Below are 11,075 nucleotides of genomic sequence, written 5' to 3'. Positions count from 1 at the left end.
GCACCCCGGCTCCCTGTGACCCCTGCACCCCGGCTCCCTCTGTGGCCCCGTTGTTTGGCGCCCAGACAAGCTTCTGGGCTCTGCTTGCGTTGGCTGACCCCAGTCTGAGCCCAGGGCTTTGGGCGCCGCAGGCTGCTCTGGCACTTCCCAGGGCCGCCCCCGCCCCCCCCAGCCTCTTCGCCACCCTCCGAGGAGAGCCGGCTCCTTAACGTGCTCACGTCATTTCTTCTTTGGGAAGAAAAATCTCGAAAATCTCTAGAGCTTCTGAAGCAGCTAAAAGGACTTGGTTTAAAGTGTCCCCAGACAGCTCGGGACTCGTCCAGTCAGCAGCTGACCCCCGGACAGAGACCCCCGAGCCTCAGCACTGAGCAGCAGGCCGCCCCAAACGCCTGCCTGCACCTCCGTCCCCCCACAAATCAGCAGCACCGGCTTCTGCCGCTCTCCGCTAGGGATAAGGAAGACGCCAGGCCTCTCAGCGCCCCGAGGGGGAGCAGGGAGAGTTGGGGTGTGGGGGCAGGGCTGGCCAGCCCCCCTCACCTCCCGAGGCTCTCGGCGTCCTCAATGGTCTCTGGCAGAGTCACCCCCTTGGTCTCGGGCAGCAGCGGCGTCACACCCCCGGCAACCAGGCCCAGCACCCCTGCAAACAAGCAGAGGCCGGGGGAAGCCGCGAGCCGGCACCCCCAGGGAGGTCCAGGTGAGGTCAGTGGAGACACCTCGAAAAAGCCAGCGACACCCAGAAACCACCACTCAGGCAACAGTCTGAGCTGGAGGCGGCAGCAAAGGGAGCTGACCCGCCCCCTCCCCACGGCTCAGCTGGGCAGGGGCGCGGGAGGCCCCCCAGAAATCCTGCAGAGGTCATTCTGGACTAATGGCTACACTTCGCGGAATAATGTGGGCAAACAGGGCTCACACAGCACCTACAACAGCCCGGCACGTGCAGGCACACGCACCGCCCTGGCGGCCGCTGCTCCGCCTCACGCTCACGAGCGTTTCGAGTGCGCCGGCCGCTTCCGGGGACCTGCGGGCCCCGAGTCGCTGCACCCCACGTCACAGGCCAGGAGCAGCCGGTATCGTGTGGGGCGTGGGGCCTCCGCTTCTCTCTCCTCCCCCTTTTTTGTTTTTAGTCTTATTTAGAGTAGAAGAGCTGGGGTGCAGGCGGGTGGAGGGGCAGGAGAGGACTCCCCAGAGACAGAGTGGGGAGCAGAGCAGGCGGATGGACCGACATCCCTGCAGGGAGACAGGGCAGGTCTGCGGCGCCCCGGGGTCACTCCCCGGCAGGGTGGGGCGCACCGTGGCCCTGGCGTACAGCCGTCTGTACACGGGGTGCACAGGAGAGAAGTAGGGACGCTCACCCTTCTCTAATCACTTTCATCAGTAACAAAGCGGGTGCTACACTTTGATCCCCTGGGTCTCCCGCGTCTGTTCTCATTTGCTGAAATCGGGAAGCAGGAGAAGGCCGGTAACTGCGGCCGCCAAGCCCCAGCCTCGGACAGGGGAAATGCATGAGCGCCCGGGTCAAGTTCGCGGGAAAGCAGGAATCTGGGTGGCCCTGCCCTGCAGGCGGACAGACGGCTGGGGACAGAGCCCGGGCTGAGCTTCCGCCTGCTTTCCCGGACGGGGCAGGACGGGGCAGGGCAGCGGGGTGCGGGCCCCTCCCTCGCCCCCTGCGAGCTCAGGGGTTGGGGGCGCTCACACGGTGAGGAGAAGCGCTGCTGTCTTACCGAACAGAATGAGCGGCAGGCCCTGCCAGACGTCCATCAGCCGGAAGACCAGGAAGGGGGCGATGACGCCGCCCACGTCACACAGGGAGGAGCACACCATCAGCCCCAGGCTCCTGCGGGAGCGGAGAGCAGAGAGGGGACCTCCGGGACCCCGCCAAGGTCAGCGGTGCAGAGAGCAGCACCCCCCAGGCAGGGGCCGGCTGGCCAGGACCCAGACGCCAGCGGCCAGTGATCGGTCAGTCCTGCCTGCCTAACGCCCCTCAACCGCGGGGGGCCGGGGGCCGGGGAACACACCCATGTGCCAGGAGGGTGGCGCACCCCGAGTCCACAGGGACGGAAGCTGCTGTGTGGGGCACTCCCCAGCCTCACGCCGGCCCCCTCCATCTGACGCTTCTTACATCCTTCACCATAAAGCACATTTCCCTCAGAGCTGTGACCGCTACAGCAAGTCACCACGGAGGCAGCCCAGTAGCGGACCATCAGCGAAGGACAGCTGGCCACGGGCCTGGTCAAGCACGCTGCCTGCTTGCTCGGGTTCACGCATCCTCTCCCGCCATCAGCAGCCATGTGTGATTCTGCGGCCTGTGCATCTCCAGGTCTGTTTAGACTTCCCTCCTCCATACAAGCTCCCTCTGCCCATTTTTGCGGGTTCGGTCACCCTTGATTGCAGACACCCCATGTTACGTGTCCCCTTGTTCGGCGTTAGATCGCTCAGTATTTCTACGATCAAACTTGGAGCGGTGAATCAGGAGGTGTATCCTCCCAGCTCTTACCTTTAACTGTTTATTGCTTTCACTTGCATAGTTTCTTACTCCCTGAGTGACGATAAAATTAGTACATTTCCACTTCTTTCCCAATCCTTTGGAAACTCTGTTATCTAGGATCGTCTTTCTGTGATGCATTTTCTCATAAATTCCACTTTGTCTCATCAGACTATAGCTCTTGGTATGCTTCTGTGCTTGCCCAGTAAATTTGTGCATTCAGCCCTCCCTGGTGGCGCAGCAGGTTAAAGCACAGCACTAAGAAGCTTTAGCTTCAGCTTCAGCAAGAGTTCGATCCCGCCTGCCCCGGAGGTGACCACAGGGCGCGGCAGACCTCTCCTGACCCGCCCACTGCTCCCCTCAGCAGTGGACTTCGTCCATCTGCCTGTTCTGCTCCCAGCTCTGTCCCTGGTGAAGCCTCTCACCCTCCACATCTCTGGCCTGAATCCCACCCAGTTCTGTATGAATAAATAAATAAATCTTTAAAACAAAAAAAATTGTGTATTCCTTTCTTTTCAACCTTTCTGAGGAAAAAAATTCACTTCCATTATGCAGCTAATTGTTGAGTTTCTTTTGTAAACAAACCAGGGGGTCTTTTTTCAGTAAAGGAGTTGAGCCTCTTATGCTTACTTAAATGTCAGGAATATTCTATCTTAATTTTGCCGTGAGCATACATGTCATGTTTTTATTGTTCTAGTGCCTTTTAGTTTTTCAATGTGTCAATTATGTATATTTTTGTGATAATTTGGAAGGCTTGCATTTAATTGAAGTAATCACCTTTGCGGCTTTATATAATACAAATAATACGCTATTTCTTTAGACAGTGCTGATTTGCTTCCTATTTTGAACTATAAAATTACTTCCTCCTCAGGTCATACCTAAATTGATTTTAGTCTATTTTATCGCTGCTTTTAGTATTCATCTTTATATCTCAAAATATATCTCCGCGGCTATGTACCTGAACAGGATTTAATGCCACATCCTCTCCCAAGCTGGAGGAAGCTCACCAAGGAGCACAGCCTCCCCCTGCCTCTCCTCCCCTCCCCCTCCTCCCCTCCCCTCTCCTCCCTTTCCATCTTGGTTCCTTATGGCAGATTCAGGACATTTGCTGTCGGTCCTGCGGCCAATCCCGCCTCGTGGCCACCCCCATCGTTGGGAGCAGCCCTCCAGTCACCCCTGTGTTCACTGAAATTTTTTTCTCTAATGGCTTTTTTGGAAAAAGGTTCACAGGAGCCATATTCCTAGGGAACCTTCAAAATGATCGATGTTTTCACATGACAGCGAGGGTTCCTGGGTGCAGAAGCCGAGGCTTCTCCCTGCAGGTCCTTGAGGCTCCACTGAGCTCTGGCAGCTTCCCTTCTCCCCGACGTGCGACTGGCGTAGACTTCAGGCCCAGCCTAGGTCCAGAGGCTGCCCTTCATGTCTCAGGGCAGAGAGCCACTCCACTGGGATAGTCCTGAAGCTGTCCGCACTGGCTCGGTCTCCCCTGATGCACAGGCTGCACCTTCAAGCCAAACACTTGCATTCCCAGAAGTTTCCTTGTAGTTTTTAATTTCTTGGCGTGTGTTTCATTTTTCCAGCCATCTTCTTCGGGTTATACCTGTTCCACAGACACTTGCGTGTGCGTGCACACACGACGAGCGAGGACAGGCAGGCAGGTGGCAGACAGATACTAACCTGGTCTCCAGGAGCCTCGCCCTCCCCACCCCACCGCGAGCCAGGACAGGGAGGTCCTCCCCCACGTCCGGCCTCTCCTGTCACTCCAGGGAGGGCCGTGGGCTTCGCCGTCACGAGCGCTTCCGGCTTTGGGAAAGCGCTGGCTGTGCAGCCTCGCCTGCAGAGGCATGCACCGGGCATCTTCTGGGTCCCCTTGGACAGCACTGTAGTTCTTATGCATTGTCTTTCAAGGTCGACCTACTTTCAGAGATGGGGGTAGTTACAGGTTTCCCCTCTCCATTCTTTCTATTATTTTAGCATAATTTCCAAGAGAAAAAAGAAATGACATCATCTCTCCTTTTTTTACTATTATCATCATTTTTACTATTTTAAGAAAATAAGTCTTAGAAAACGAGGGCCCTCCCTGGTGGCGCAGCAGGTTAAAGCCCAGCACTAAGAAGCTAAAGCCACTGCAGCATAAATTCGAGCCCCACCTGCCCCGGAGGTGACCACAGAGCACAGCAGACCTCTCCTGACCCGCCCGCTGCTCCCCTCAGCAGTGGACTTAGTCAATCTGCCTGTTCTGCTCCCCGCTCTGTCTCTGGTGAACCCTCTCACCCTCTGCATCTCTGGCCTGTACCCCAGTTCTGTATGAATAAATAAATCTTTTTAAAAAGAAAACAAAACACTGCTGAGCCCCGCACAGGTGAGGGCGTCAAACAGCTGCCTCTCCCGGGGCTGGAGGCTGCAAGCGAGCGGAGGCACTCTCTCTGCCGGCACGCAGCAGCTCACGCACGCCGGGGCACGCCCCTCGTCTGCACTCAGGAACAGTGAAAACCTACGTCCACCCGAAGCCTCCTCACGACAGCTTCTCAGCACCTGTGCCATAACCTCCCCACTGGGACAAATCTGAGTGCCCCTCAGCTGGCGCAGGGTGAACAGATCACCCCGAGAGCCCCGGGGGCAGCCAGAAGGCTCGAGGCTCGGACCATGCCGGGTGACCCCGTGGCGCTGAGGGCAAACGGCCAAACACCAGGCTGTGTCCTCTCAGCTGCAACGCTCTGGGGAAAAGGTAAAATTAGAGCAAGAGAAGTCAGAGGGGGGTTGCCTGAGGCAAGGAGGTGACCCCAGGGGCCGAGGACAGAATGTTCTTACATTGGCCGCGGTGAGCTGGCCTGCGTGAGTGACACGGGGGCCAAAATGGTGCACTCGAGAGTGGATTTTGCCCCCAGGAAGAATACCCACACCTGACGGGGTGCATCTACTTATAGCCAACACATTCTTTTTCTCTTGTGATGAGAACATTTGGGATCCTCTCTCGGCCACGCGGAAAAGGAGTCGCTGACTGCAGTCCCTCTGCTGCACAGTTCACCCCAGAGTGCTCATGCTCTGGCTGGAAGTCTGCACCTTCACCCAGCTCCCCACCACACCCCGGCTCTGCACGGAAGACCTGCGGTGTTTTTAGGTTACACAAAGCAGTGAGATCACACTGGACTTGTTAAGCTCTGACTTATTCACTTAGCACACAGTTCTGCCTTGTTGCAAATGGCAGTTTTCCTGCCTTGTTCTGGCTATATAATATTCCATTGTGTTTACATCACAGCTTCTTTAATGGACTTGGGTCGTTTCCACATCGCCAAATAATGCTGCAATGAACAGGGGGAGGGGCGGGGGTGGGTACCCCCTTGGGCTAGAGACTGTTTCCCTTAGCTCTACCTGCAACGGCCTTGCTGGCGTTCTAGTTCACATTCTGTAAGGAGACGCCAATCTGGTTTCCAGACGCTGGCTTCTAAGCTCGCTGCTCGGTTCACCACGCCTGCCGGTCGTCACAGGTGGAACACCAGCTCTCTGTACCCCACTTCCTAACTGTGGGACCTCAGAAGGTCTCTTTCCCCTCCTGGCACGTGAGATGTGGGTCACAGAGCTCAAAAACACTCTGAAAAGCTAAGCAGCCTCTCTAGGGTGGAGACGCCGGGTGTCCCCACCAAACAGGAGCTGCTCTTTCAGAAGATCGTGCCAGGAAGGGCTGAGGGCTGCTGGGCTCCAGGCAGCCAGTCGGCACTCAGGACGAGGTGACGCCTCCACTACTCTGAGCTGGACCCCTTGCTCGGGGCTTGTCCCCAGAACCAGAGCCCCTCGGTGCCCCCACCTCAGTGTCCAGCCCCTCAGCACAGGGGGAGGAGCTGCCCTGGGGTGCCTGCCGCTGCCTGGCCCCAGCCCAGACCACCCCCCCTCTCCGACCCCGCACTCACCGGATGAAGGTGGGGTAGATCTCCGCGTTCACCAGGCACACCATCTGGAACACGATGGTGATTCCCATTCGGCCCACACAGGCAGCGGTGATGCTCAGCCAGTGCTGACCTGGGGAGACAGAGGAGGGCGTGGGCGAGCCGGCCTGCGCGCCCACAGGCAGGCCTGGGCTTCAGCGCCGGAGCGGCCCGAACGGCGGCCCTGTCTCACCCCGTCTCTGCTGGACAGGTGAGCCGAGCCCTGAGAGGCGCCAGCGGGGGCCCAGGGAGAGGGGGAGGCCTGGGAGAAGGTGTCTGCCCCTCTTGGCCTGTGTCCGGTTTCCTCAGCCGTAAGTTGGGCACGAGGACACGAGCTGACAGGCAGCTGTGAGAGCGGTGATGCCCACCGGGCCTGGCGTCCACTTGACCACCGTGGCCTTTTAATTACAAGACCAGCATCGCCGCTCATGAGCACGAGCCTCAGATGGGGCAGTGCACGTGCACAGGGCCCCGGAGGCAGACAGGTCGGCCTCGCTCACACCCAAGGCTCCGTTACACCCGACTTTTGGCTTTTGAAAAGACCATCAGCAAGAACTGACTCCAGGCAGACACAGCCTTCTCTCAGAACTGTGCAAAAGGCATTTTTTTCCTCTTCTCTCCTTAGTAACCATAGCCCGTTGCCCAGATGCCAATGAACTGCAAGAAATATAAGCTAGAACCAGCCCCAGCTTTTGTCTTTCTGCCTTCTCCCTCCCCATTCTTTTTCCTTTGAAGGGGCCCAGCAGGACATGATTGGCTTGAAACCTGATTCAGTGCTCCCTGGTCTGCACACCTGAGACTCCACATAAATGCTATTGCTGCGTATCAGCCTCCATGTCTTTAACTGAGCGTGCATTTCTTATTATTTTTTACTGAGAGGACGGTGCTTTATACCGTGTACGATTGAGGGGCCCAGGCTCACCCCTCTCCAGGCCCGCGGCATCACTCAGGGCACAGCACCCAGTGACACACACTGGCAAGGCTTCAGCTTGCATACTTACAATAAGCGGCGTGCTGTACGTATGTTCTACCTTCAACTAAACTTTTTTGAAAGCGACGTGCAGACCTGGTAACTCGCTGTCTCTGTCTTTGTTCTGTTCCAGAGAGTCATCAAAGAGTAAAGCACAGGACGCCCTCCGCAGCCCCAGATGATGGCCACGGGCCACTCACCGTGCGCAGTGAAGGGCATGACGAAGCAGGCCACCCCTGCCACCAGGTTTGACGTGGCCAGCAGCGACAGGCGGCCCACATGGTTCATGGCGAACAGCATGATGACGCTGGCCGGGAACTCCACCAGGGCAGAGTAGAGGAAGTCCAGGTAGAGGTTCTCGCTGGTGGCGCCCATGTGCATGATGAGGCCCTGGTAGAGCACGGAGCTGGTGAACCTGCGCGGGGGGAGGCCGCGTCACAGGGGCTCTGCAAAGAGGCTCATGGGCCTGAGCCGGGCGTCACCCGACTTCGAATTTCTTCAAGCGATAGGAGACGGGGCGCAGCCAGGGGGCACCCTCAAAGGCCCCCCACTGAGAAGTTCCTTATCACGACGTAAGTGGGCATGACAGGAGTCCCCCGCTTCTCGGCCATCCTACTGATGACGCTGCTGTCGAGTGCAGGCCCGTGCCTGGCCCTGCACTGGGCCCTGCCACACCCACCCACTGGCGCTGCGGAGGGTCTGCCGGGGGAGGGCGGCAGAAGGCAGAGGTGCGTGGGCAGCTCCAGGAGCCAGACTGCGTGTGCTGCGGCCTCCAGCAAGGCGACTGAGCGTCCTGTCCTCGATCCCTTCATCTGTGAAGGGAAGGTAACAGCCCCGACCGCCCCCTCGCTTGGCACTGAGTGTCCCTGGAGTGTCCCTGGACCTGCTGGTCTCTGCTTCCCTGCAAAGATGAGCTTTTCTCACCACAGTCACTCATCCTTCCTAAGAAGTCAAGTACCGCAGAGAAGAGGTGCCGCTCAAGGCCCCACTCCACCGTGGTGCCCTTCATCCCCACGTACCCCTCAACAGTGCCCACCCCCCTCCACCCGCAGCTCTAGACCCAGTTGAGAAAGCAGCTGTCCAGCGTGGTCCTGGCGGGCACCGCTGAGACTTCACGCTCAGGGGGAGACTAGGGACTCCGTGGAACTCGGGGAACTGCCCCGGAGCCTAGAAACATTCACCATTGCTTGGCATTTACACCATGGGGAGGCCTTGGCCCCAAGAAGTAAATGTCTTTTCTCAGCATGTAAATTGCCTCGTGGCTCCAACACTGAGCAGACAGCATCAGGAACAGATGCTTCTCATTAACGTGTTGCTTGTTTTGTGAGCCTTCACCCAGAAAAGCACTGGGGGGCATCTGTGTCTCATCCCAAATTATTCCTGAGTGGACAGAGAGGTCAAGAGAAGAATTGCCTGCAGCTGTGAGTCTACATCAGCCTGAGGGCCCCCTCCGGCCCTCCATGCAGAGAAGTAGGAATGGCCCGTGTACCCAGCAAGACTGACTTAAGAGAAAGGAATGCATAATCTTGATTTTCCTGTCCAAAAAATTAACGACGCAGTTAACAAAAGTCAACAAATGCGTGGTGCTGCCACCTGTTGGCAGGACGTGTGAATTGCATGTCCATATTAAAAGGGTAAAAATGGCCCCCAGCCTTGGTGAGATTGCCCAGGCCCAGCCGGACCCCCTTCCAAGCCCTGGGCCGGTACCATCCACTGACCCTCACGAAGCACCGGTGACGTGGGTCTTATCATGAGACCACTGGCTGATGAGGAAGCTGAGTGAGAGAGAGGTCACAAAGCTTTCTGAAAGCCACAGTGAGAAGCAGTGAGCAGTGCAAGGTGGTGCAAGGTGGGAGGGCGCAGGGGCCGAGGGGGTAGGCCAGGGGCCACCGTGAGAGGCCTGGAGGCCAGCAGAGGCGATGGCTTCACTCCGCAGAGGCAGCTGGGGGCGTGTGAGGGCGGCGAGCTGGCCTGCTAGGCTGTGAAAGCACCCCTCCATGGGCTGGGGGGCGGGGCCCGGGGGCGCCCCCCGACCCCGGGGTGGGGAGCAGGCAGGGCAGGTGGAGGCTCCTGCAGTCACACTGGAGGGGGGAGACCCGCAGAGAGGGCTAGAAGGAGAGAAATGGTGGGCACGGTGTGTCCCTGAAATAGGGCAGAATTCAGAGAGGCCCACGAGGGGCGTGGAGGAACAGTGCTGATCACAAGCGCCCGCTTGGAGGAGGGTGTCAGGGATGGGGGCGTGTGCGGCACTGTGGGGCGGGGGCACCCCCTCCCTGCAGGGCTGCGTGGAGGCGCCTCCTAGCAGGAGAGGGGCTGACCAATTGTGCGCTCAGTGTCCGTCCGTGCACTGGACCCCCGGCAGAGGGGAAGGCCGGGCTGGACCTTTGGCGGGACGTGAAGCGGCGTCTGCACGTCGTGGGGAGCCTCTGTGCCGCCCCCCGAGACAATCTGACGCAGCGCTGCCGCAGAGGTGCCAGGGAAAAAGGAAACCAGAAGCCACCCGCCGGGGTAGCCCGTAAGTCACACTCAATTCCAGCCGCCACCCGCACCGCCGGCGCGGGGCCCCCGGGAAGCTGGTGTGCTTTCACGTCTGTCGGCGCCCCTGGGTTACCTCGTTCCTAAAGGAACCCCAAATTTCTAATGAGACTCAGAGCCCCGTGAGTGGGATGAAGGAGCCGGGTCACGAGCTCAGGCCCTCCGCGGCCGGCGGGACCCAGCCCGGCCCCTCCCTGGCCGGAAGCAAGGTGCCCTTGCGCCCACATGTGTGGGGCTGACCGGGAAGGGCTGCACCTTCCCCTCCTGAGGCGAACGTCTCTCTCTAGGCCCTGGGCCCACGGCCCCCCTCTCTGCCACTGTGCTTGTCAGATCTTCAGTTGTGTCACTGAGTTGCTCACAGCCTTCCCTCACCAATTATCCAACATGCAGGACACAGAAGGCCCAGGGCCTGTGGTGGGGCCGGACACGGGGCCCGAGGCCAGCCCGAGACATGTGGTGGGCGGCCAGGCGAAGGCGGGTGAGTGGCGCAGAGAACTTGGCGCAGGTTCTGGGGGGCACTAGTTACTCACCCAACCCCAGCACATCTTTATGTGGGTCTGCCTGTGCTGGGCGTAAACCCTGGGGGCCACAAGCCAGCGGCCCGGGCCACAAGCCAGCGGCCCCGGCCACAAAGCAGTCCCCACTGACCAGGAGCCCACGTCCAGCAGCTCGGCCCCAGGTGTTGGGGCGAGTTGGGCCGAGCCCTCATGTGCCCTGAGGGCCGCGGGCTCTCTGGAGGCGCTGGGAGGGTCCGGGTGGGCAAGGGGCCTGCACCTGGGCTGCCTGCCCGTCCGACCAGCAGACCCTCCAGAGAGGCTGTGGAGCTCCAGGGCGGGGGAGGGCCTCGCCTGTGAGCCCCCCCAAACCTCTTCCACCTCTGACCCCACCTCGGGACCAGCTGTGCCCAGACGCCCATCACCCACGCACGCCTTCCTGGTGAGCACGCCTACCTCAGGCTTCTACTAGAGCACAGCCTTCCCCAGGACTCAAGCTCAGGGAAACAGGATGTCTCTTCAGGAGCTCCCTGTCCACCTGAAAGCCCGTCTGAAACTCCCTCCCCTTCGCTTCCCTACCTGGCTTGTTCACTGTGTTGCACCCCATGAGTAGGGAGAGGTCCCCTGACCGCAGGTACATGGGGAGGCAGGTGAGCGCCCCTGACCGCGGG

At 59.3% G+C, this 11,075-nt stretch overlaps 1 protein-coding gene across 1 annotated transcript in view; it reads right to left on the bottom strand.

Moving 5' to 3' along the window:
• The window catches only part of SLC22A1 (solute carrier family 22 (organic cation transporter), member 1), a 21,318-nt gene that overhangs the window by 2,974 nt on the left and 7,269 nt on the right, over nt 1–11,075 (bottom strand). Inside the window, exons 7-10 of the mRNA XM_004674171.2 lie at nt 7,576–7,790; nt 6,391–6,499; nt 1,722–1,834; nt 538–637 (exon numbers count right to left, since the gene is read on the bottom strand). Coding sequence (XP_004674228.1) covers nt 538–637; nt 1,722–1,834; nt 6,391–6,499; nt 7,576–7,790 — 537 coding nt within the window. The remainder of the gene's footprint in view (nt 1–537; nt 638–1,721; nt 1,835–6,390; nt 6,500–7,575; nt 7,791–11,075) is intronic.

Source organism: Condylura cristata, unplaced genomic scaffold (assembly GCF_000260355.1).
Source record: "Condylura cristata isolate star-nosed mole 26May11 unplaced genomic scaffold, ConCri1.0 scaffold00001, whole genome shotgun sequence".
Lineage (NCBI taxonomy): Eukaryota > Metazoa > Chordata > Mammalia > Eulipotyphla > Talpidae > Condylura > Condylura cristata.
This window is presented reverse-complemented; position numbering and strand designations above follow the sequence as displayed.